The following is a 26,565-nucleotide window of genomic DNA, read 5'->3' as shown; positions in this document are numbered from 1 at the left end:
AAGCGGGTGAGAAAACTGATCAACAAAGAAGAGCTAGGAAGCTGGTCTAAGACACAAGATACTCCACAAGGGATATCAAAATCCCACAACCAGAGCAAGGGCGATCAAGGGAAATTCCGAAATGCGGCGAGCGACACAAGACCCTGAGCTGAGGTGAAAGACATTTTCAGGTACTTGAATACAGGCAAACTCGGGTCACTAGGTCTTAGCGTCTCTGATGAGGAGCACACATCCAGAGGGATTGGATAGGCTTGGAGTTTGAACAGCCGAGGCAAGCCAATTGGCTGGGAGAACGACTCAGAACATGTGGGTGCGGATCCAGACCACACACCAAGAGGAAAGAGAAAGACTAAAAGACATTTGCATTCCAAAGCAGGCTTGGGGGCCAGAGAGCGCACCAAGAACTCTTAGGCTGGGGGTCAGAAAACCAACCACCACTAGCCAAAATAAAGGGCAAGTCATTCTTTCCTAGGTTAAGTTTTTCTTATCTGTTTGTAATGGTGGTAGGGCAGATGTTAGGATAGCATAGCTTTGGGCAGCTGGCAGAATTTGTGTAACACATCCTGACAACCCCTAGTTTGTTGTTTATTTTGAAGATTATAGAACTGATTGTAAAAGTAAAGATATCAGAGGCCTACTTCCTTTAATAAGAATACTCTCTTGCAGACATGTCTTGAGTCTGACTCCCATGTCTGACTTACCCACAGTCTTAGCTTCCAGAGCCAACACAAGCCCCAGTGACTAACGGCCTTTGCAAGGTTGCCTTAGAATCCCGGCTTTACAGTCAAATCCCATGGCCCTTTATATCCTGCTAGAGCTCTGCTGGCCATGCTGGGAGAATCACGGATAGGATGACCCTCTCAGGCATCCGTGGGGAGACCTGTTCACGAGCAGGACCCCAGTGACTTGACATAGCTCGCCTTGTCTTCCGATCTGTTGCCAGGACCTGGTGCCTAACCCTTATAAGGCTGAGGGGATTCCACAGTCTTTCCTCCCTGGGCATTGTCTGTATCACCAAAGTGTGTCCCCTTACACTAGGCAATCACTGTGTGGGTGAGTTGTGATACACAAGGGCCCGAAATCACAGATCTTAGATCACTTGTGGGGCCCCTGGGTCATGAATCATGCCTAGGCTTGCAGTTCTTTTGTGGTTAGGATCACCCTTCCCAGAGTGTATGCAGACATTGTAACTCTATAATGACATCATTTAGATCAGGGCATGGAGGGATACTCTCACTCTGTAGGGGGCTCTGCAGCCACTCTGCCCCTCCAGGAAGGGCACAGATCTGTTGATGATGCCTTGGCAGGCTGGTTCTCTAGTGCCGCAGAGTCACATCTAGTGATGTAGTCAGGGATCTGACTTCTTCACAGAAGCCATTGCTACAATTAGCAGTGGAAGCAGGCTGAGCCCAAAGATTTACTCCCGTGTACAGGTTGCTTAATGGAGACAAGAATACTCCCGGGCACCATGGAAGAAAGGCTATTCCAGTGGACATTGAAAGTGTCATAAACAGAGGCGTTGCTAGAGGGACATGGGGAGGAGATAGCCCCGGGTCTTTTGGTTGTAGCCCCGGATAGAAGCTCATGGGCTATAACTCAAAGGCTAGCTAGCCCCGAGTCCCGACAGACCCGACATTGGCATAGCCCCAGGTCTTTTCCAGACCTAGCAACACCCTTGATCATAAGAATCAAGAGAGGATAAGCTTGGGGAAAATATGATGGTGGTGGGTTGTGAGGACGAAGTTTGAGATATGGGTAAGAGCTCAATCCATGGAGTAAATTCAGGGGAAAGGAATCTCAAAATGATTCCCCTCACTCCGAGGAAGGGCACCTGCTTATAAGCAGGGAATTCAAACATACTCTAATAGAAGAAAGTGGGTGACCATATCCTGTTCAGACACCTTAGCACAACATCCCATAAGTGCTACTTCATTTTCACCGAATCCTGGGTTCACACTTTACATATACAGGAACATGAGAATTTTGAAAGTCATTTAATTGTTTTAGACACTATTCCCATGCTTAAAGTTTTGGAAGAGACTGAATTCAATGACATGAAAAACAGAAGTCAATAGTAAGGTAAGAAGAGAGGTAGCCGTCTCTTGCCTTCTGTGTCCGCATGTCCGAGAATGAAACTGAAGACAAAGCATTCATTGGATTTGTAAAAGTCCAAGTTGAGCTGCGGGAAGTGGAGAAAGGGATTCTGGGAGGCGCTGAAGAAGAAAAAACAATCTCCATATTTGGGAATACTTCGACTTTTTATTCTTCTCGTAAACCTCCTCAACACTGGCTCTCTTCACATCTTTGCGCCATGCGACATTTACTTCGTCGCATTGAACATCAATGGCGCAAGTCCAGGTCTTACTCTTCTTACCGCATGCTCTATGAAGGTCTTTTGCTTTCTGCTAAACATTCCTACTTTTCTGATCTTCTACCTACTCAGTCAACTCATCCTAAAGGCCTATTTCAAACTCTCTGCCTTCTTCTTTCCTCTGCAACTCCTGATCACTCTAGGAATTCTACTCTGTCTGCTTCTGGATTTGCTTTCTTCTTCTCCTGAAAGGTGGCCGCCCTTTGGACCGCCATTGAGTTTTCTAGTTATACTCCTAGTATTATTGCTCCATCATGGCCTCCTAATACTACCATCTCTGTGTTCTCTCCGGCTCATCCTCCTGCTTCTCCATGTTACCCTATTTCATCAGTTCTTATTCCTAAAATCTATCCTTCTCTTGTTTCTTATCTAACTTCCTTCTTCAATACTTCTCTCTTGAATTCTGTTTTTCCTGCCTCTTTCAAACATGCTTCTATTCTTCCTTTTCTAAAAAAACCTTCTCTGTTCCTTCTTTGGTTTCTAACTTTTGTCCTGTTTCTCTTTTACTGTATCTCTCTAAAATACTTGAATGTCTCATTTACTCCCAAGTCGCGACTGTTGTTTCTGACAATTCTATTCGTCCTCGCTTTCAGTCAGGGTTCCGTCCTTTTCATTCCACAGAAACTGCTCTTCCTCTGTCTCTAACTCTGTACTTTCTGCACGTTACTCCAAACAGTCACCTCTGCTCATTCTTTTAGACTTGTCTGCTGCTTTCAATACTGTTGATCACTCTTTGTTACACTCCTCTCTTTCTTCCTTTGGGTTCCCAGGGTCTGTTCTTTCTTAGTTTCGGTCAAATCTATCCCAAAAGACCTTTTCTGTCTCTTGGGCTGGATCAACTTCTGACACGTTTCCACTCGTCCATGGTCTTCCCCAAGTTTCTGTTCTGGGCTGTCTATCTTTTCCCTTTATACTTCCCCTCTAGCTGAAGTCATTTCATCTTTTGGTCTCTCTCACCACTTTACGCGGACAACACTCAACATTTCTTATCCTTTTCGTCTTTCACTCCTGAAATTCACAATAAACTCTCTACATGTCTAGTAGCCATTAATTCCTGGTTGACGGAATACTTTTTGTTATTAAATGCTACCAGAACTGAAGTATTCTTTTTTCACTCTAACACTATCCCATCTCCTCTTGCGCCTTCCTAATTTTTTTTCCCTCCTTCTCAGCTTCCTATTTCCTTTATGGCCCATAACAATGGACTATACTTTGATTCTGAGCTATCCTTATCGCACTATCTTCTCGAGCATGTCATTATCACTTGTATAACATCCATAAGGCTCGTCCTTTCTTAACCTTTGACGCTACTAACGTTTTGATTTCTTCACTAAATATTTCTCGACTTTCCTACTGCTCTGTTTCTCTATTTAATCTTACTCTCTCTCATCTCACCCCATTGAAATCAGTCTTCAATGCTTCTGTCCGTCTTCTCTATCTCCTTTCTCCACGTGACTCTATTATTCCTTCTCTTTCTACTCTTGGTTGGCTCTCCTTTCGTTCACGTCTTAAATTCAATTTTCTGTGCCTAGTGTTTAAATCTATCTACAGTCTTGCACCAATCTATTTTTCTTCTCTTGTATCTTTTTATACTCCAACTCGTTCTCTTCGCTCCCAGTCTCAATTTCTTCTAGCAGTACTCCCTGTGCTAAATCCCAAAAATTCATTGTTTGTACCTTTTCACTGGAATTCTCTCCCACTCTCTCTTCTCTCTATTTCTCTATACTCTTTATTTCGTTCCTCACTAAAGACTCATCTTTTTGATCCTGGCTTATAAGGTTGAATGTTTTATTTTGTCATTTGCAATTTCCAATTTGTTGTACCATTTTATTTCTTTTTTTTCTCTCCCTTTTTTTAAATTTGGTTCTCCTTTTGTCTTTTCCTTTTTTACCATTAACTTTTAAATGCTTGCACAATTGTAATGTGAGATACATTTTTGTAAAGGTTGAATGTATTTAACCATCTACATATTTTTAAAAAATAATAATCTATGTACATCGCTTTATTTAAAGCGCTTTATAAATCCCAAATAAATTACAAAAAAATACTTCAGAGGCGCCACAAATGCAAGTCATATTTTGAACACAGTGTAATCTATGGAAGTCTTTTACGTCTTTCCTGCTATTTTTTTTAAGGCTTTTAGGCTTTTGCTGGATTTGGAAACATCCAAATATCTCTTCATTGAAGGACCGTCCATTAACGATTTAGGGGCAAAGAGGTCTAGAAGACACATGTTTGAGAGGTGAGAAACAGGGGGGAAAGAGTTATCGGAATAATGATGAGAGATGGTAGGGTATGAGGGATTCAGGGTGAGTGAAATTAGGGAGTTGAAGGATATGTTGATGCCTTGTATGTTAGAGCAGAGGTCATCAGCTTGCATGTTAGGTAGGTGAGTGTGTGAGAAGACATGATACAGTCAGGGAAAAAAGACAGGGTGGGAATAAAGAAGAAGGAAGGGATCTTTTTCACTAATTTAAAAAAGATGGAAGTGCCTAAAGGTTCACAGAGAACAGATGGTTGGGATGATCCTGCATTCAGCTGGACAGTTTAGAGGATGAAGGCGTGAGTTGGATGGGACGTGATGGCGTTGTTTAAAGATACAAATGAGCTAGAGAGGTTTAGGTCCCGAAGGGTTGTACTAGCGCAAAGAGCCCAGTGTTCCCATGCAAGAAGAGGGCGTATTAAGGAGAGAATACCTGGGTATTGAGGTTGAGTGGGAGGATGAACTAGGAAAAGAGGGGATTGTGAGAACCATTGGAATGAGGTTCTGGTCAGAGATAGGCGTTGTTGATCTATGGGAAGCAAAACCAGTTCCAGGGGGCTGGCGATGGATAAGGGACGTTATCTGAAAGCAGGATAAGAAGCCCCAGAGGAAGACTGATGGCGTTGATTCAAGTGCGATCAAGTGCAGGGCGAGAGAGTGAGAGCCTCAATGATCAGAGCTAGCTGCAGTCTTCCTGGAGATCTATCTGGCATTCTGAAAGCAGGATGTTTCCTGGGAGGGGGTTTGTGACTCACAGGCATGAGTTTGAGAGATGATGTTGTGGTGTTTAATAGACACATAGAGGAAGGGGATCTTTGAGGACCTCTAAGAGGTGGGCGGGCGATCGTTTATTGACCAGATAGAAATTGTAATTATGATAATCAGTGGTGGTCAGTCGGGATAGTGAGTGTGAGGCAACGATAGGAGGGGGAAGGGTTTTGATTAGAGGGATGATAGTTGGAACGATTGAAGGATGAGTGCAGTGGGTTGTGCATGCATAAGATCACAGCGGTTGTGTCTGGATACATTAGGTGGGTCAGAGGTGTCTCAAGTATGGACTACAGGAATTGTGGTCCCAAAGAGAAATTGAGCAGGTTGGGAAGTTCAAATTTGATTGCACAATCAGATGTGGAGGGCTTAGGCAGCATCACGTGTGCGGCACGGCTGCAGTGGCCACCAACTTGTTGGCATGATAGGTTGATAGAGGGGAAGGACTGTGTGGCTGAGCTACTTCCTTGCAGATAGGACGCCAATGTTTTTTGCTGAAAGTGTGGGCTCCGAATAAGACATGAGAGCGGTGGTAGAACTAAGCATTGTCAGTGGACTCCTTTCTTGCGTTGTGGATCTCATGTCATCATTATCCATTGGCGTGGTGGTATTCAGTCCACTGGACTCTTGGGAGAATGATTTGCTCTCTGGACAAGGGGAGGAAAGGAAGAAGAGCTACCCTCTATCCTGTTCTGAGCGTGCCTTCATTCCTCATTTCTTCCTGTGAGGTCTCATGGATTCCTCTCATAGGGGCATATGTTGCCGTAACGGAGATGTCTGTTCCTGCATGATTCTTCTATACATCTGTGTTTGTTGCCGGAGGCGTCCATCTTGTGTAGGTTGCAAGGGGCTATATTCTTCCCAGCCGGACCCGTTTTACTGTAGTTAATCTCTTTGCCTAGACATGTAGCGTGAACGGTAGTTTGATACTCATTTTGTGTCATGAGCACAAAATGTTTCTCAGAGTATCAGGGAATAAACTGACTTTGCAAAATGTACTCTTGTGCAATACTTCTCTTGTGCAATACTGATCAGAACGTTCATTTTATTTTAGGTCACTTCCTGAGAGGTCAACACGTGTAATGTCTTTTCCTGGAGCGCCCTATGGCTGAAGGCTGAAACCCATACCGGCACATCTCCTGACGCAAGCCAGAAATGACTCTGAGGAACAAACTCTCTGCCTTCTGGTATTACCTTCTGCCCATCCCTACTTCCCCTGCCCTGTCTGACCTGCCATTACACAATGACTGACTATTTCCTCCTGCTTCCCGGGGGGCTGCTGAGTAGGCCTTGCGGTGTAAGCTGAGGAATGGCCTCGCTTGACCTGCCGTATCGCTGTCCGCGTTGCGGGGAACACAAGCGCTTCCGAAGCCTGTCGTCCTTACGGGCCCACCTGGAGTACAACCACACCTATGAGACACTCTATGTCCTATCCAAGACCAATAGCATCTGTGATGCCACAGTGTTCCCCTTGGCCGGCGATACGGCCGTGCTGACCCCGACAACCCGTCGGGACACTTTTGAAAGTACTTCATTCCAGGGGAAAGAACAGAGGTTCACGTGTGACTTGATCCAGGCAGAGGACGCGGACCCCACATCGGCTAGATATCTGCATGACATAGACATTCCACTGAGCGAAATATTTAACAAGAAGGGCATGACGTCAACCAGTCCTCCCAACGCGGTGGCAGCAGCAGCCGCAGCATCAGCCGCTGTGGACGCTGCTTATGAAGAAGGCCTGGCCAGGCTCAAGGTCAGGGCGTTTGAGAAGCTGGAAGTGGACAAACGCTTGGAGAAACTGACCGAAGAGGTGGAGCAGAAGATTGCCACGCAGGTGGGCCGGCTCCAGGTGGAGCTGGACAGGAAGAGCACTGAGCTGGAGCGGGCCAAGCAGGAGAGCGTCAAGCTCAGCCAGGAGAAGCAGGAGCTGGAGGATCGGGCCTCGGAGCTCACGCGTCAGGTGGATGTGAGCGTGGAGATGCTGGCATCCCTGAAACAGGACCTGATACAGAAAGAGCAGGAGTTGACCAAGAAGCAACAGTAAGTGTTTCACTTTGTGCCTTAATTCATGATTATTTCCGGTTAAGACCACCTAGTATAACGTCAACATAAATGCTGCGTGATGCCAATTCTTTACACTTATCGGGTATCATCAACATCGCCTCCTAGTTAAGAGTCACAGAGAAATTGACTTTATGCATTTGTTGACCTTCACATGCACAGCAGGATGTTTTTCAGAATCGAAGATACACAGTGTGCATTGCTTATAGTGATTTGAAAACAGAAGCCAACTGGGTAGACTCGGTTTCAGTGAACACCGTCGCTGATGGCGACCGCAAGCAATATTGTGCAACCTTTTGCGAATATTCAGGTTTAATGTTATCAAAGAAAAGAATATGTGCAAGGATGGTTTAAGGAAGGGAAAGATGTCAGTGATAAAATAAATGCAATTAAAATGGACCTCTCTGTAGACCAAGGTGCCTACGATTCCCTTACCCAGGGCATGGACTGTGATTCTGAAATCCTTGGGGTGTTGGTAGAAGGAGCTTATCTTCCTCCCATCAGATAATTTCAGAACCACATTCAAGGCTCTGGTACTCTCATAAATCACCTGATTGCCTTTATGGCCATTCAACACACCACTGCATGCCTCATAATGGTAACTAGGAAATGTGACCAGAACTCTCTCTTTCAATGGGAATGACACTGGTTACCCATCTCAGCTAGGATACTTTCAATTCTGCATGCATCAGTTATAAGGCAACTGCTGCCTGAACGTTAACCAAACTAGAGGTGGGACGTGCATTTCTAGGTGCCTAGTCCATTTTGAGGCTCGAGACTAATCTGGCAACCAAACGAGAGAACCAGGAAACAGGCATTCACTTGCTACGCCCCAGACTACTGGAACACGATCGCAGTCATGATCAGAACAACTCCAATGCTTCTGCAGTTCAGGAAGGTACTCAGGACCCCTCTCTTCAGAGAACAGTTAGAGGTCCATTAGGACCTGGTTCTCCTAGGTATATACAACCTCTGTAGTATGGAATATCCAAGCTACTGTAAATTGTAAACTCCCCTGCCACAAATCTCTGTTGACTCCAATTACTTGTCTACAGTCTTGAACAACGCTCCTTTCTAATGTGATTATTACTGGAGACCAGTCGCTAAGTGCGGGTCTGGGATTCGAAACTGTGTTGCGCTGCATTGCCCTGTTTCCGTTGCCCCTGAGCTATCCTCCTGGGCCAGGTTTGAGCTATATTAACACAAATATAAACACACACAAAATCGCCTTTATGATTGTAGGTATATTCGTTTTTATACTATCTGCTAAACAGTAAGATTCAACAGGTTTCAGCCAAACATCAGACTATGTTGATCCCCAGAAAAATGTAATTTTTGAACTCGTCAAGCCACTTCTCTTCCGATCTTAAAGAAATTGCCCACCCAGAGCTATCAGCATGATTCCTTTTAACACACACAAGAGTGAAACAAGTCAATTTCCATTCAATTTCGTGAAACAAACTCAGAGGTGCATTTCAGTCATGGTAATGGAGGTTAGCAATTGCTCTTACTACTAGAGTGAGGATGAGGAGTTAGCCTCAGAACAATCCGGCCATGGGCGTGAAGCACGTTACAAGAACTAAAAATAAAATTATTGATTTTTCTAAATTTTTTTGTTTTATTATTTCAGTGTTTTTGTGTTTTATATGTGCACTGTGAGGCCCATAGGCGTTAAGTGCGTTAGAAGCACTAAAAATAAAATAGTGGAGATCCTTGAGCTATATACGTCTATTCCATGGCCTACCAAACTGGAATCTAGATAAACAATTGTGCATAATTTCCAACCAGATTGTTGTATAAACATTTTCTTTCAGGCAGTTACTGAGGACTTATAAAAAATTCAAGACTTGATCCAAATATGTAAAACCAGGTGTAGGAACAACTATGTTAAACTAAAAGAGTCAGGCACTTTAATGACTGAACAAATATTATTAAGGAAGCAGCCAGAGAGGGCAATATTGTAATTCTTGACAAGCAAGTTTACATCACCCAAGCACACACACATAAAATCATACTACGGGGCTCTGCTAAGTTAGCCAATGATCCAACCAATCAGATTCTTGCAGAGGTCAATGTATTTATCATCAAAGGGTACGCTTCAGATGTGTTAGCTTATGAAAAGGAATTCCTGACCCATTTATTTTCCAACCAAGATGCATCCGCTTTGCCACACAATACCAGGATGAGTGGGAAAGCAGGGATGATGGAGCCGAATCCTGGATATGCGACTGCACCTATCAGCCTGATGGTTACAAACTTAACATGAATACATATTATTCCAAGCATTTTCTGAAAATGTTAAATTCATTAGAATGGCACTCCGATTACCTCTTGGTGACCCCGTGTCTCCCTCGTGTTCCCCCCCCCGCCCCCCGCTCATGCCCCGTGTCTCCCTGCTGTTGGCCCCCACCCCCGGTCTTGCCCCGTGTCTCCCTGCTGTTGCCCCCCACCCCCCGCTCATGCCCCGTGTCTCCCTCCTGTTGCCCCCCAACCCCCGCTCATGCCCCGTGTCTCTCTCCTGTTACCCCCCAACCCCCCGCTCATGCCCCGTGTCTCCCTCGTGTTCCCCCACCCCCCGCTCATGCCCCGTGTCTCCCTCCTGTTGCCCCCCACCCCTGCTCATGCCCCATGTCTCCCTCGTGTTCCCCCCACCCCCCGCTCATGCCCCGTGTCTCCCTCCCGTTGCACCCCACCCCCGCTCATGCCCCGTGTCTCTCTCCTGTTACCCCCTCTCATGCCCCGTGTCTCTCTCCTGTTGCCACCCACCCCCCCGGTCATGACCCGTGTCTCCCTGCTGTTGCCCCCCACCCCCCGCTCATGCCCCGTGTCTCTCTCCTGATACCCCCCACCCCCCCTCTCATGCCCGGAGTCTCTCTCCTATTACCCACACCCCCCTCTCATGCCCCGTGTCCCTCTCCTGTTGCCCCCCACCCCCCGGTCATGCCCCGTGTCTCCCTGATGTTGCCCCCCACCGCCCGCTCATGCCCCGTGTCTCCTTAATGTTCCCCCATGCCCCGCTCATGCCCCGTGTCTCCCCTGTTCCCCACACCCCCGCTCATGCCCCGTGTCTCCCTCCTGTTGCACCCCACCCCCCAGTCATGCCCCGTGTCTCCCTGCTGTTGCCCTGCACCCCCCGGTCATGCCCCGTGTCTCCCTGCTGTTGGCCCCCACCCCCTGCTCATGCCCCGTGTCTCTCTCCTGTTACCCCCACCCCCCTCTCATGCCCCGTGTCTCCCTTGTTGTTCCCCACCCCCCGTGTCTCCCTGCTGTTGCCCCCCACCCCCCGCTCATGCCCCGTGTCTCCCTGCTGTTGCCCCACACCCCCGCTCATGCCGCGTGTCTCCCTACTGTTGCCCGCCACCCCCCGCTCATGCCCTGTGTCTCTCTCCTGTTGCCCCCCACCCCCCGATCATGCCCTGTGTCTCCATGCTGTTGCCCCCCACTGCCAAGTAATGCCCCGTGTCTCCCTGCTGTTGCCCCCCACCCCCTGCTCATGCCCCGTGTCTCTCTCTCATTGCCCGCCACCCCCCGTTCATGCCCCGTGTCTCCCTGCTGTTGCCCCCACCCCCGCTCATGCCCCATGTCTTTCTCCTGTTACCCCCCACCCCCCGCTCATGCCCCGTGTCTCCCTCGTGTTCCCCCCACCCCCGCTCATGCCCCGTGTCTCCCTGCTGTTGCCCCCCACCCCCCACTCATGCCCCGGTTCTCTCTCCTGTTACCCCCAACCCCTGCTCATGCCCCGTGTCTCTCTCCTGTTGCCCCCCACTCATGCCCTGTGTCTTCCTGCTGTTGCCACCACCCCCCACTCATGCCCTGTGTCTCTCTCCTGTTACCCCCCACCCCCCTCTCATGCCCCGTGTCTCTCCCCTGTTACCCCCCCACCCCCCCTCTCATGCCCTGTGTCTCGTGTCTCTCTCCTGTTGCCCCCCACACCCGGTCATGCCCCGTGTCTCCCTGCTGTTGCCCCCCACCCCCGCTCATGCCCTGTGACTCCCTGCTGGTGACCCCCACCCCCCGCTCATGCCCTGTGTCTCTCTCCTGTTACCCCCACCCTCCGCTCATGCCCCGTGTCTCCCTCTTGTTGCCCCCCACCCCCCGCTCATGCCCTGTGTCTCCCTCGTGTTCCCCCCACCCCCCGCTCATGCCCCGTGTCTCCCTCCTGTTCCCCCTACCCCCCGCTCATACCCCTTGTCTCCTTGCTGTTGCCCCCCACCCTCGCTCATGCCCCGTGTCTCTCTCCTGTTGCCCCCCACCCCCCGGTCATGCCCCGTGTCTCCCTGCTGTTGCCCTCCACCCCCCGGTCATACCCAGTGTCTCCCTGCTGTTGCCCCCCACCCTCGCTCATGCCCCGTGTCTCCCTCCTGTTGCCCCCCACCCCCCGCTCATGCCCCGTGTCTCTCTCCTGTTACCCCCCAACCCCCGCTCATGCCCGTGTCTCCCTCGTGTTCCCGCACCCCCCCGCCCCCCGCTCATGCCCCGTGTCTCCCTCCCATTGCCCCCCACAACCCCTCATGCCCTGTGTCTCTCTCCTGTTACCCCCACCCTCCGCTCATGCCCCGTGTCTCCCTCTTGTTGCTCCCCACCCCCCGCTCATGCCCTGTGTCTCCCTCGTGTTCCCCCCACCCCCCGCTCATGCCCCGTGTCTCCCTCTTGTTCCCCCTACCCCCCGCTCGTGCACCGTGTCTCCCTGCTGTTGCCCCTCAGCCCCCGCTCATCCGTCGTGTCTCTCTCCTGTTACCCCCCACCCACCGCTCATGCCCCGTGTCTCTCTCCTGTTGCCCCCCACCCCCCACTCATGCCCCGTGTTTCCCTGCTGTTTCCCCCATCCCCCGCTCATGCCCTGTGTCTCTCTCCTGTTGCCCCTCACCCCCCGCTCATGCCATGTATCTCCTTCGTGTTCCCCCAACGCCGTGCTCATGCCCCGTGTCTCCCTGCTGTTGCCCCCCAACCCCCGGTCATGCCCCGTGTCTCCCTGCTGTTGCCCCTCACCCCCCGCTCATGCCCCGTGTCTCCCTGCTGTTGCCCCCCACCCCCCGCTCATGCCCCGTGTCTCTCTCCTGTTACCCCCCACCCCCCGCTCATGCCCCGTGTCTCCCTGCTGTTGCCCCCCACCCCCACTCATGCCCCGTGTCTCCCTCCTGTTGCCCCCCACCCCCCGCTCATGCCCCGTGTCTCTCTCCTGTTACCCCACCACCCCCCGCTCATGCCCTGTGTCTCCCTGCTGTTGCCCCCACCCCCGCTCATGCCCCATGTCTCCCTGATGTTGCTCCCCCACCCCCATTCATGCCCCGTGTCTCTCTCATGTTACCCCCGACCCTCCGCTGATGCCCCGTGTCTCCCTCGTGTTCCCCCCACCCCCGCTCATGCCCTGTGTCTCCCTGCTGTTGCCCCACACCCCCGCTCATGCCCCGTGTCTCCCTGCTGTTCCCCGCCACCCCCCGCTCATGCCCCGTGTCTCTCTCCTGTTGCCCCCCACCCCCCGGTCATGCCCTGTGTCTCCCTGCTGTTGCCCCCCACCGCCAAATGATGCCCAGTGTCTCCCTGCTGTTGTCCCCCACCCCCCGCTCATGCCCCGTGTCTCTCTCCTGTTGCCCCCCACCCCCGCTCATGCCCCGTGTCTCCCTGCTGTTGCCCCCACCCCCCACTCATGCCCCATGTCTCTCTCCTGTTACCCCCCACCCCCCACTCTTGCCCCGTGTCTCCCTCGTGTTCCCCCCACCCCCGCTCATGCCCCGTGTCTCGCTGCTGTTGCCCCCCACCCCCGCTCATGCCCCGGTTCTCTCTCCTGTTACCCCCCAACCCCCCTCTCATGCCTGTGTCTCTCTCCTGTTGCCCCCCACCCCCCAGTCATGCCCCGTGTCTCCCTGCTGTTGCCCCCCACCCACCACTCATTCCCCGTGTCTCTAACTTGTTACCCCCCACCCCCCGCTCATGCCCCATGTCTCTCTCCTGTTACCCCCCACCCCCCGCTCATGCCCCGTGTCTCACTCCTGTTGCCCCCCTGCTCATCTCCCGTGTCTCCCTGCTGTTGCCCCTCACCCCCCGCTCATGCCGTGTCTCCCTGCTGTTGCCCCGCACCCCCTGCTCATGCCCCGTGTCTCTCTCCTGTGACCCCCCACCCCCGCTCATGCCCCGTGTCTCTCTCCTGTTGCCCCCCACCCCCGCTCATACCCCGTGTATTACCCCCCACCCCCCGCTCATGCCCCGTGTCTCTCTCCTGTTGCCCCAAACCCCCGCTCATGCCCCGTGTCTCTCTCCTGTTACCCCCACCCCCTCTCATGCCCGTGTCTCCCTGCTGTTGCCCCCCACCCTCCGCTCATGCCCCGTGTCTCCCTGCTGTTGCCCATACCCCCCACTCATGCCCTGTGTCTCTCTCCTTTTACCCCCCCACCCACCTCTCATGCTCCATGTCTCTCTCCTGTTACCACCCACCCCCCTCTCATGCCCCGGGTCTCTCTCCTGTTATCCCCACCCCCCTCTCATGCCCTGTGTCTCTTTCCTGTTGCCCCCACACCCGGTCATGCCTCGTGTCACCCTGCTGTTGCCCCCCACAGCCCGCTCATGCCCCGTGTCTCCCTGCTGTTGCCCCCCACCCCCCGCTCATGCACTGTGTTTCTCTCCTGTTACCCCCCACCCCCTCTCATGCCCTGTGTCTCCCTCGTGTTCCCCCACCCCCGCTCATGCCTGTGTCTCCCTGCTGTTGCACCCCACCCCCTCTCATGCCCCGTGTCTCTCTCATGTTACCCCCCACCCCCCTCTCATGACCTGTGTCTCTCTCCTGTTGCCCCCCACCCCCCGGTCACGCCCCTTGTCACCCTGCTGTTGCCTCCCAACCCCCGCTCATGCCCCGTGTCTCTCTCCTGATACCCCCATCCCCCGCTCATGCCCCGTGACTCCCTGCTGGTGCCCCCCACCCCCCGCTCATGCCCTGTGTCTCTCTCCTGTTACCCCCACCCTCCGCTCATGCCCCGTGACTCCCTCTTGTTGCCCCCCAACCCCCACTCATGCCCTGTGTCTCCCTGCTGTTGCCTCCCAACCCCGATCTTGCCCCGTGTCTCTCTCCTGTTACCCCCCACGCCCCGCTCATGCCCTGTGACTCCCTGCTGGTGCCCCCCACCCCCCGCTCATGCCCTGTGTCTCTCTCCTGTTACCCCCACCCTCCGCTCATGCCCCGTGACTCCCTCTTGTTGGCCCCCACCGCCCGCTCATGCCCCGTGTCTCCCTCGTGTTCCTCCCACCCCCCACTCATGCCCCGTGTCTCCCTGCTGTTGCCCTCCACCCCCAGCTCATGCCCCGTGTTTCCCTGCTGTTGCTCCCACCCCCCGCTCATGCCCCGTGTCTCTCTCCTGTTACCCCCCACTCCTCTTTCATGCCCCGTGTCTCTCTCTTGTTGTCCCCCACCCCGGTCATGCCCCGTGTCTCCCTTCTGTTGCCCCCTGCCCCCACTCATGCCCCGTGTCTCTCTCCTGTTACCCCCCACCCCCCGCTCATGCCCCGTGTCTCCCTCGTGTTCCCCCAACCCCCCGCTCATGCCCCCTGTCTCCCTGCTGTTGCCCCCCACCCCCCGCTCATGCCCGTGTCTCCCTCCTGTTGCCCCCCACCCCCCGCTCATGCCCCGTGTCTCTCTCCTGTTGCCCCCACCCCCCACTCATGCCCCGTGTTTCCATGCTGTTTCCCCCATCCCCCGCTCATGCCCTGTGTCTCTCTCCTGTTGCCCCTCACCCCCCGCTCATGCCATGTATCTCCTTCGTGTTCCCCCAACGCCGTGCTCATGCCCCGTGTCTCCCTGCTGTTGCCCCCCACCCCCCGGTCATGCCCCGTGTCTCCCTGCTGTTGCCCCTCACCCCCCGCTCATGCCCCGTGTCTCCCTGCTGTTGCCCCCCACCCCCGCTCATGCCCCGTGTCTCTCTCCTGTTACCCCCCACCCCCCGCTCATGCCCCGTGTCTCCCTGCTGTTGCCCCCCACCCCCACACATGCCCCGTGTCTCCCTCCTGTTGCCCCCCACCCCCCGCTCATGCCCCGTGTCTCTCTCCTGTTACCCCACCACCCCCCGCTCATGCCCTGTGTCTCCCTGCTGTTGCCCCCACCCCCGCTCATGCCCCGTGTCTCCCTGATGTTGCTCCCCCACCCCCATTCATGCCCCGTGTCTCTCTCATGTTACCCCCGACCCTCCGCTGATGCCCCGTGTCTCCCTCGTGTTCCCCCCACCCCCGCTAATGCCCTGTGTCTCCCTGCTGTTGCCCCACACCCCCGCTCATGCCCCGTGTCTCCCTGCTGTTCCCCGCCACCCCCCGCTCATGCCCCGTGTCTCTCTCCTGTTGCCCCCCACCCCCCGGTCATGCCCCGTGTCTCCCTGCTGTTGCCCCCCACCGCCAAATGATGCCCAGTGTCTCCCTGCTGTTGTCCCCCACCCCCCGCTCATGCCCCGTGTCTCTCTCCTGTTGCCCCCCACCCCCGCTCATGCCCCGTGTCTCCCTGCTGTTGCCCCCACCCCCCACTCATGCCCCATGTCTCTCTCCTGTTACCCCCCACCCCCCACTCTTGCCCCGTGTCTCCTTCGTGTTCCCCCCACCCCCGCTCATGCCCCGTGTCTCGCTGCTGTTGCCCCCCACCCCCGCTCATGCCCCGGTTCTCTCTCCTGTTACCCCCCAACCCCCCTCTCATGCCCGTGTCTCTCTCCTGTTGCCCCCCACCCCCCGGTCATGCCCCGTGTCTCCCTGCTGTTGCCCCCCACCCACCACTCATTCCCCGTGTCTCTAACTTGTTACCCCCCACCCCCCGCTCATGCCCCATGTCTCTCTCCTGTTACCCCCCACCCCCCGCTCATGCCCCGTGTCTCACTCCTGTTGCCCCCCTGCTCATCTCCCGTGTCTCCCTGCTGTTGCCCCTCACCCCCCGCTCATGCCGTGTCTCCCTGCTGTTGCCCCGCACCCCCTGCTCATGCCCCGTGTCTCTCTCCTGTGACCCCCCACCCCCGCTCATGCCCCGTGTCTCTCTCCTGTTGCCCCCCACCCCCGCTCATACCCCGTGTATTACCCCCCACCCCCCGCTCATGCCCCGTGTCTCTCTCCTGTTGCCCCAAACCCCCGCTCATGCCCCGTGTCTCTCTCCTGTTACCCCCACCCCCTCTCATGCCCGTGTCTCCCTGCTGTTGCCCCCCACCCTCCGCTCATGCCCCGTGTCTCCCTGCTGTTGCCCATACCCCCCACTCATGCCCTGTGTCTCTCTCCTTTTACCCCCCCACCCACCTCTCATGCTCCATGTCTCTCTCCTGTTACCACCCACCCCCCTCTCATGCCCCGGGTCTCTCTCCTGTTATCCCCACCCCCCTCTCATGCCCTGTGTCTCTTTCCTGTTGCCCCCACACCCGGTCATGCCTCGTGTCACCCTGCTGTTGCCCCCCACAGCCCGCTCATGCCCCGTGTCTCCCTGCTGTTGCCCCCCACCCCCCGCTCATGCACCGTGTTTCTCTCCTGTTACCCCCCACCCCCTCTCATGCCCTGTGTCTCCCTCGTGTTCCCCCACCCCCGCTCATGCCTGTGTCTCGCTGCTGTTGCACCCCACCCCCTCTCATGCCCCGTGTCTCTCTCATGTTACCCCCCACCCCCCTCTCATGACCTGTGTCTCTCTCCTGTTGCCCCCCACCCCCCGGTCACGCCCCTTGTCACCCTGCTGTTGCCTCCCAACCCCCGCTCATGCCCCGTGTCTCTCTCCTGATACCCCTATCCCCCGCTCATGCCCCGTGACTCCCTGCTGGTGCCCCCCACCCCCCGCTCATGCCCTGTGTCTCTCTCCTGTTACCCCCACCCTCCGCTCATGCCCCGTGACTCCCTCTTGTTGCCCCCCAACCCCCACTCATGCCCTGTGTCTCCCTGCTGTTGCCTCCCAACCCCGATCTTGCCCCGTGTCTCTCTCCTGTTACCCCCCACGCCCCGCTCATGTCCTGTGACTCCCTGCTGGTGCCCCCCACCCCCCGCTCATGCCCTGTGTCTCTCTCCTGTTACCCCCACCCTCCGCTCATGCCCCGTGACTCCCTCTTGTTGGCCCCCACCGCCCGCTCATGCCCCGTGTCTCCCTCGTGTTCCTCCCACCCCCCACTCATGCCCCGTGTCTCCCTGCTGTTGCCCCTAACCCCCCGCTCATACCCCGTGTCTCTCTCCTGTTGCCCCCCACCCCCGGTCATGCCCCGCATCTCCCTGCTGTTGCCCTCCACCCCCCAGTCATGCCCCGTGTCTCCCTGCTGTTGGCCCCCACCCCCTGCTCATGCCCCGTGTCTCTCTCCTGTTCCCCCCACCCCCCGCTCATGACCCGTGTCTCCCTGCTGTTGCCCCCCACCCCCCACTCATGCCCTGTGTCTCCCTCGTGTTCCCCCCACCCCCCGCTCATGCCCCGTGTCTCCCTGCTGTTGCCCTCCACCCCCAGCTCATGCCCCGTGTTTCCCTGCTGTTGCTCCCACCCCCCGCTCATGCCCCGTGTCTCTCTCCTGTTACCCCCCACTCCTCTTTCATGCCCCGTGTCTCTCTCTTGTTGTCCCCCACCCCGGTCATGCCCCGTGTCTCCCTTCTGTTGCCCCTGCCCCCACTCATGCCCCGTGTCTCTCTCCTGTTACCCCCCACCCCCCGCTCATGCCCCGTGTCTCCCTCGTGTTCCCCCAACCCCCCGCTCATGCCCCCTGTCTCCCTGCTGTTGCCCCCCACCCCCCGCTCATGCCCGTGTCTCCCTCCTGTTGCCCCCCACCCCCCGCTCATGCCCCGTGTCTCTCTCCTGTTACCCCCCACCTCCCGCTCATGCCCCATGTCTCCCTGCTGTTGCCCCACCCCCCGCTCATGCCCCGTGTCTCAATGCTGTTGCCCCACCACCCCTCGGTCATGCCCTGTGTCTCCCTGCTGATGTCCCCCAAACCCCTCTCATGCCCCGTGTCTCCCTCGTGATCCCCCACCCCCCCCCCGCTCATGCCCTGTGTCTCCCTGCTGTTTCCCCCCACCCCCGGTCATGCCCCGTGTCTCCCTGCTGTTGCCCCCCACCTCCCGCTCATGCCCCATGTCTCCCTCGTGTTCCCCCACCCCCGTTCATGCCCCGTGTCTCCCTGCTGTTTCCCCCCACCCCGGTCATGCCCCGTGTCTCCCTGCTGTTGCCCCCCACCTCCCGCTCATGCCCCATGTCTTCCTCGTGTTCCCCCACCCCCGTTCATGCCCCGTGTCTCCCTGCTGTTGCCCTCCACCCCCTGCTCATGCCCCGTGTCTCCCTGCTGTTGCCCCCCGCCCCCGCTCATGCCCTGTGTCTCTCTCCTGTTACCCCCCACCCCCCGCTCATGCCCCGTGTCTCCCTCGTGTTCCTCCAACCCCCCGCTCATGCCCCGTGTCTCCCTGCTGATGCCCCCACTCATGCCCGTGTCTCCCTCCTGTTGCCCCCCACCCCCCGCTCATGCCCCGTGTCTCTCTCCTGTTACCCCCCACCTCCCGCTCATGCCCCATGTCTTCCTGCTGTTGCCCCACCCCCCCGCTCATGCCCCGTGTCTCCCTGCTGTTGCCCCACCACCCCCCGCTCATGCCCTGTGTCTCTCTCCTGTTACCCCCCAACCCCCCGCTCATACCCGTGTCTCCCTCCTGTTACCCCCCAACTCCCCAACCCCCGCTCATGCCCTGTGTCTCCCTCGTGTTCCCCCCAGCCCCCGCTCATGCCCTGTGTCTCCCTGCTGTTGCCCCCCACCCCGCTCATGCCCCGTGTCTACCTGCTGTTGCCCCCCACCCCCGCTCATGCCCCGTGTCTCTCTCCTGTGGCCCCCCGGTCGTGCCCCGTGTCTACCTGCTGTTGCCCCTCACCCCCAGTCATGCCCCGTGTCTCCCTGCTGTTGCTCCCCACCCCCCGCTCATGCCCAGTGTCTCTCTCCTGTTGCCCTCCACACCCGCTCGTGCCCATTGTCTCCCTGCTGTTGCCCCCACCCCCGCTCATGCCCCGTGTCTCCCTCATGTTCCCCCTACCCCCCGCCATTGCCTCGTGTCTCCCTGCTGTTGCCCCCCATCCCCCGCTCATGCCCCGTGTCTCCCTGCTGTTGCCCCCACCTCCCGCTCATGCCCCATGTCTCCCTCGTGTTCCCCCACCCCCGTTCATGCCCCGTGTCTCCCTGCTGTTTCCCCCCACCCCGGTCATGCCCCGTGTCTCCCTGCTGTTGCCCCCCACCTCCCGCTCATGCCCCATGTCTTCCTCGTGTTCCCCCACCCCCGTTCATGCCCCGTGTCTCCCTGCTGTTGCCCTCCACCCCCTGCTCATGCCCCGTGTCTCCCTGCTGTTGCCCCCCGCCCCCGCTCATGCCCCGTGTCTCTCTCCTGTTACCCCCCACCCCCCGCTCATGCCCCGTGTCTCCCTCGTGTTCCCCCCACCCCCGCTCATGCCCCGTGTCTCCCTGCTGTTGCCCCCCACCCCCCGCTCATGCCCCGTGTCTCTCTCCTGTTACCCCCCACCCCCCGCTCATGCCCCGTGTCTCTCTCCTGTTAGCCCCACCCCCCGCTCATGCCCCGTGTCTTCCACGTGTTCCCCCCACCCCCCACTCATGCCCCGTGTCTCCCTGCTGTTTCCCCCCAACCCCCGGTCTTGCCCCGTGTCTCCCTGCTGTTGCCCCCCACCTCCCGCTCATGCCCCGTGTCTCCCTCGTGTTCCCCCACCCCCGTTCATGCCCCGTGTCTCCCTGCTGTTGCCCCACCCCCGCTCATGCCCCGTGTCTCTCTCTTGTTACCCCCACCCCCCGCTCATGCCCCGTGTCTCCCTCGTGTTCCCGCCACCCCCCGCTCATGCCCCGTGTCTCCCTGCTGTTGCCTCCCACCCCCCACTCAATGCCCCGTGTCTCCCTCCTGTTGCCCCCACCCCCCGCTCATGCCCCGTGTCTCTCTCCTGTTACCCCCCACTCCCCGCTCATGCCCCATGTCTCCCTGCTGTTGCCCCACACCCCCCGCTCATGCCTCGTGTCTCCCTGCTGTTGCCCCACCACCCCCCGCTCATGCCCCGTGTCTCTCTCCTGTTACCCCCCAACCCCCGCTCATGCCCCGTGTCTCCCTCGTGTTCCCCCCACCCCCAGCTCATGCCCCGTGTCTCCCTGCTGTTGCCCCACACCCCCGCTCATGCCCCGTGTCTCCCTGCTGTTGCCCCCACCCCCCGCTCATGCCCTGTGTCTCTCACCTATGGCCCCCACCCCCCGGTCATGCCCCATGTCTCCTTCGTGTTGCCCCCCACCCCCAGTCATGTACCGTGTCTCCCTGCTGTTGCCCCCCACCCCCGCTCATGCCCCGTGTCTCTCTCCTGTTGCCCCCCACCCCGCGCTCATGCCCTGTGTCTCCCTGCTGTTGCCTCCACCCCCGCTCATGCCCCGTGTCTCCCTCGTGTTCGCCCCACCCCCCACTCATGCCCCGTGTCTCCCTGCTGTTGCCCCCACCCCCCGCTCATGCCCCGTGTCTCCCTGCTGTTGCCCCCCACCCCCCTCTCATGCCCCGTGTCTATCTCCTATTACCCCCTCACCCCCCCTCATGCCTCGTGTCTCTCTCCTGTTACCTCCCACCCCCCTTTCATGCCCAGTGTCTCTCTCCTGTTTCCCCCCACCCCCGGTCATGCCCGTGTCTCCCTGCTGTTGCCCCCCAACCCCCGCTCATGCCCCGTGTCTCCCTCGTGTTCCCCCCACCCCCCGCTCATGCCCTGTGTCTCCCTGCTGTTGCCCCCCACCCCGCTCATGCCCCGTGTCTCACTGCTGTTGCCCCCCACCCCCACTCATGCCCCGTGCCTCTCTCCTGTGGCCCCCCACCCCCCGGTCGTGCCCCGTGTCTACCTGCTTTTGCCCCCCACCCCCAGTCATGCCCCGTGTCTCCCTGCTGTTGCTCCCCACCCCCCGCTCATGCCCAGTGTCTCTCTCCTGTTGCCCTCCACACCCGCTCGTGCCCAGTGTCTCCCTGCTGTTGCCCCCACCCCCCGCTCATGCCCCGTGTCTCCCTCATGTTCCCCCCACCCCCGCCATTGCCCCGTGTCTCCCTGCTGTGGCCCCCCACCCCCCGCTCATGCCCCGTGTCTCCCTGCTGTTGCCCCCACCCCCCGCTCATGCCCCGTGTCTCTCTCCTCTCTCCTGTTACCCCCCACCCCCCGCTCATGCCCCGTGTCTCCCTGCTTTTGCCCCCCACCCCCAGTCATGTACCGTGTCTCCCTGCTGTTGCCCCCACCCCCCGCTCATGCCCCGTGTCTCTCTCCTATTGCCCCCCACCCCCCGCTCATGCCCCGTGTCTCCCTGCTGTTGCCCCCACCCCCGCTCATGCCCCGTGTCTCCCTCGTGTTCGCCCCACCCCCCACTCATGCCCCGTGTCTCCCTGCTGTTGGCCCCACCCCCTGCTCATGCCCCGTGTCTCCCGGCTGTTGGCCCCCACCCCCGCTCATGCTCCGTGTCTATCTCCTATTACCCCCCCACCCCCCTCATGCCTCGTGTCTCTCTCCTGTTACCTCCCACCCCCCTTTCATGCCCCGTGTCTCTCTCCTGTTTCCCCCCACCCCTGGTCATGCCCGTGTCTCCCTGCTGTTGCCCCTCACCCCCCACTCATGCCCTGTGTCTCTCTCCTGTTACCCCCCACTCATGCCCTGTGTCTCTCTCCTGTTACCCCCCGCTCATGCCCCGTGTCTCTCTCCTGTTGCCCCCACCCCCCGGTTATGCCCCGTGTCTCTCTCCTGTTACCCCCCATCCCCCTCTCATGCCCTGTGTCTCTCTCCTGTTGTCCCCCACCCCCGGTCATGACCTGTGTCTCCCTTCTGTTGCCCCCCAACCCCCGGTCATGCCCCGTGTCTCCCTGCTGTTGTCCCCCATCCCCCGCTCATGCCCCGTGTCTCTCTACTTTTAACCCCCAACCCCCCGCTCATACCCGTGTCTCCCTCCTGTTACCCCCCAACTCCCCAACCCCCGCTCATGCCCCGTGTCTCCCTCGTGTTCCCCCCACCCCCCGCGCATGCCCTGTGTCTCCCTGCTGTTGCCCCCACCCCGCTCATGCCCCGTGTCTACCTGCTGTTGCCCCCCACCCCCGCTCATGCCCCGTGTCTCTCTCCTGTGGCCCCCCGGTCGTGCCCCGTGTCTACCTGCTGTTGCCCCTCACCCCCAGTCATCCCCCGTGTCTCCCTGCTGTTGCTCCCCACCCCCCGCTCATGCCCAGTGTCTCTCTCCTGTTGCCCTCCACACCCGCTCGTGCCCAGTGTCTCCCTGCTGTTGCCCCCACCCCCCGCTCATGCCCCGTGTCTCCCTCATGTTCCCCCAACTCCCGCCATTGCCCCGTGTCTCCCTGCTGTTGCCCCCCACCCCCCGCTCATGCCCCGTTTCTCCCTGCTGTTGCCCCCACCCCCCGCTCATGCCCCGTGTCTCTCTCCTGTTACCCCCCACCCCTCGCTCATGCCCCGTGTCTCCCTGCTGTTGCCCCCCACCCCCGCTCATGCCCCGTGTCTCCCTGCTGTTGCCCCCCACCCCCCGCTCATGCCCCGTGTCTCTCTCCTGTTACCCCCCACCCCCCGCTCATGCCCCGTGTCTCTCTCCTGTTAGCCCCACCCCCCGCTCATGCCCCGTGTCTCCCACGAGTTCCCCCCACCCCCCACTCATGCCCCGTGTCTCCCTGCTGTTTCCCCCCAACCCCCGGTCTTGCCCCGTGTCTCCCTGCTGTTGCCCCCCATCTCCCGCTCATGCCCCGTGTCTCCCTCGTGTTCCCCCACCCCCGTTCATGCCCCGTGTCTCCCTGCTGTTGCCCCACCCCCGCTCATGCCCCGTGTCTCCCTGCTGTTGCCCCCTGCTCATGCCCCGTGTCTCTCTCTTGTTACCCCCACCCCCCGCTCATGCCCCGTGTCTCCCTCGTGTTCCCGCCACCCCCCGCTCATGCCCCGTGTCTCCCTGCTGTTGCCTCCCACCCCCAACTCAATGCCCCGTGTCTCCCTCCTGTTGCCCCCACCCCCCGCTCATGCCCCGTGTCTCTCTCCTGTTACCCCCCACTCCCCGCTCATGCCCCATGTCTCCCTGCTGTTGCTCCACACCCCCCGCTCATGCCTCGTGTCTCCCTGCTGTTGCCCCACCACCCCCCGCTCATGCCCCGTGTCTCTCTCCTGTTACCCCCCAACCCCCGCTCATTCCCCGTGTCTCCCTCGTGTTCCCCTCACCCCCAGCTCATGCCCCGTGTCTCCCTGCTGTTGCCCCACACCCCCGCTCATGCCCCGTGTCTCCCTGCTGTTGCCCCCACCCCCCGCTCATGCCCCGTGTCTCTCACCTATGGCCCCCCACCCCCCGGTCATGCCCCGTGTCTCCTTCGTGTTGCTCCCCACCCCCAGTCATGTACCGTGTCTCCCTGCTGTTGCCCCCCACCCCCCGCTCATGCCCCGTGTCTCTCTCCTGTTGCCCCCCACCCCGCGCTCATGCCCCGTGTCTCCCTGCTGTTGCCCCCACCCCCGCTCATGCCCCGTGTCTCCCTCGTGTTCGCCCCACCCCCCACTCATGCCCCGTGTCTCCCTGCTGTTGCCCCCACCCCCCGCTCATGCCCCGTGTCTCCCTGCTGTTGCCCCCCACCCCCGCTCATGCCCCGTGTCTCTCTCCTGTGGCCCCCCGGTCGTGCCCCGTGTCTACCTGCTGTTGCCCCTCACCCCCAGTCATGCCCCGTGTCTCCCTGCTGTTGCTCCCCACCCCCCGCTCATGCCCAGTGTCTCTCTCCTATTACCCCCTCACCCCCCTCATGCCTCGTGTCTCTCTCCTGTTACCTCCCACCCCCCTTTCATGCCCAGTGTCTCTCTCCTGTTTCCCCCCACCCCCGGTCATGCCCGTGTCTCCCTGCTGTTGCCCCCCAACCCCCGCTCATGCCCTGTGTCTCCCTCGTGTTCCCCCCACCCCCCGCTCATGCCCTGTGTCTCCCTGCTGTTGCCCCCCACCCCGCTCATGCCCCGTGTCTCCCTGCTGTTGCCCCCCACCCCCGCTCATGCCCCGTGTCTCTCTCCTGTGGCCCCCCGGTCGTGCCCCGTGTCTACCTGCTGTTGCCCCTCACCCCCAGTCATGCCCCGTGTCTCCCTGCTGTTGCTCCCCACCCCCCGCTCATGCCCCGTTTCTCCCTCATGTTCCCCCCACCCCCGCCATTGTCCCGTGTCTCCCTGCTGTGGCCCCCCACCCCCCGCTCATGCCCCGTGTCTCCCTGCTGTTGCCCCCCACCCCTACGCTCAGGCCCCGTGTCTCTCTCCTGTTACCTCCCCACCCCCCGCTCATGCCCCGTGTCTCTCTCCTGTTACCCCCAACCCCCGCTCATGCCCCGTGTCTCCCTCGTGTTCCCCCCCACCCCCTGCTCATGCCCCGTGTCTCCCTGCTGTTTCCCCCCAACCCCCGGTCTTGCCCCGTGTCTCCCTGCTGTTGCCCCCCACCTCCCGCTCATGCCCCGTGTCTCCCTCGTTTTCCCCCACCCCCGTTCATGCCCCGTGTCTCCCTGCTGTTGCCCCCCACACCCGCTCATTCCCCGTGTCTCCCTGCTGTTGCCCCCCGCTCATGCCCTGTGTCTCTCTCCTGTTACCCCAACCCCCCGCTCATGCCCCGTGTCTCCCTCGTGTTCCCCCCACCCCCCGCTCATGCCCGTGTCTCCCTGCTGTTGCCTCCCACCCCCCACTCAATGCCCCGTGTCTCCCTCCTGCTGCCCCCACCCCCGCTCATGCCCCGTGTCTCTCTCCTGTTACCCCCCACCCCCCGCTCATGCCCCATGTCTCCCTGCTGTTGCCCCACACCCACCGCTCATGCCTCGTGTCTCCCTGCTGTTGCCCCACCACCCCCCGCTCATGCCCCGTGTCTCTCTCCTGTTACCCCCCAACCCCCGCTCATGCCCCGTGTCTCCCTGCTGTTGCCCCCCACCCCCGCTCATGCCCCGTGTCTCCCTTCTGTTGCCCCCACCCCCCGCTCATGCCCCGTGTCTCTCACCTATGGCCCCCCACCCCCCCGGTCATGGCCCGTGTCTCCCTGCTTTTGCCCCCCACCCCCAGTCATGTACCGTGTCTCCCTGCTGTTGCCCCCCACCCCCCGCTCATGCCCCGTGTCTCTCTCCTATTGCCCCCCACCCCCCGCTCATGCCCCGTGTCTCCCTGCTGTAGCCCCCACCCCCGCTCATGCCCCGTGTCTCCCTCGTGTTCGCCCCACCCCCCACTCATGCCCCGTGTCTCCCTGCTGTTGGTCCCACCCCCTGCTCATGCCCCGTGTCTCCCTGCTGTTGCCCCCCACCCCCGCTCATGCCCCCTGTCTATCTCCTATTACCCCCCCACCCCCTCATGCCTCGTGTCTCTCTCCTGTTACCTCCCACCCCCCTTTCATGCCCCGTGTCTCTCTCCTGTTTCCCCCCACCCCCGGTCATGCCCGTGTCTCCCTGCTGTTGCCCCTCACCCCCCACTCATGCCCTGTGTCTCTCTCCTGTTACCCCCCATTCATGCCCTGTGTCTCTCTCCTGTTACCCCCCGCTCATGCCCCGTGTCTCTCTCCTGTTGCCCCCACCCCCCGGTTATGCCCCGTGTCTATCTCCTGTTACCCCCCATCCCCCTCTAATGCCCTGTGTCTCTCTCCTGTTGTCCCCCACCCCCGGTCATGCCCTGTGTCTCCCTTCTGTTGCCCCCCAACCCCCGGTCATGCCCCGTGTCTCCCTGCTGTTGTCCCCCATCCCCCGCTCATGCCCCGTGTCTCTCTACTGTTAACCCCCAACCCCCTCTCATGCCCCGTGTCTCCCTCGTGTTCCCCCCACCCCCGCTCATGCCCCGTGTCTCCCTGCTGTTTCCCCCCACCCCCCGGTCATGCCCCGTGTCTCCCTGCTGTTGCCCCCCACCTCCCGCTCATGCCCCGTGTCTCCCTCGTGTTCCCCCACCCCCGTTCATGCCCCGTGTCTCCCTGCTGTTGCCCCCACCCCCCGCTCATGCCCCGTGTCTCCCTGCTGTTGCCCCCCACCCCCTGCTCATGCCCCGTGTCTCCCTGCTGTTGCCCCCCACCCCCTGCTCATGCCCCGTGTCTCTCTCCTGTTACCCCCACCCCCCTGCTCATGCCCCGTGTCTCTCTCCTGTTACCCCCCACCCCCTGCTCATACCCCGTGTCTCCCTGCTGTT

At 59.1% G+C, this 26,565-nt stretch overlaps 1 protein-coding gene across 3 annotated transcripts in view; it reads left to right on the top strand.

Moving 5' to 3' along the window:
• The window catches only part of FBXO41 (F-box protein 41), a 785,122-nt gene that overhangs the window by 116,932 nt on the left and 641,625 nt on the right, over positions 1-26,565 (top strand). For all 3 annotated transcript variants that reach the window (XM_069632312.1, XM_069632313.1, XM_069632311.1), the window contains exon 2: positions 6,457-7,442. In XM_069632312.1, coding sequence (XP_069488413.1) covers positions 6,712-7,442 — 731 coding nt within the window. In that variant the 5' untranslated portion in view covers positions 6,457-6,711. The remainder of the gene's footprint in view (positions 1-6,456; positions 7,443-26,565) is intronic.

This window comes from Ambystoma mexicanum, chromosome 6q (assembly GCF_040938575.1).
Source record: "Ambystoma mexicanum isolate Mex_15411 chromosome 6q, UKY_AmexF1_1, whole genome shotgun sequence".
NCBI classification, from domain to species: domain Eukaryota; kingdom Metazoa; phylum Chordata; class Amphibia; order Caudata; family Ambystomatidae; genus Ambystoma; species Ambystoma mexicanum.
This window is presented reverse-complemented; position numbering and strand designations above follow the sequence as displayed.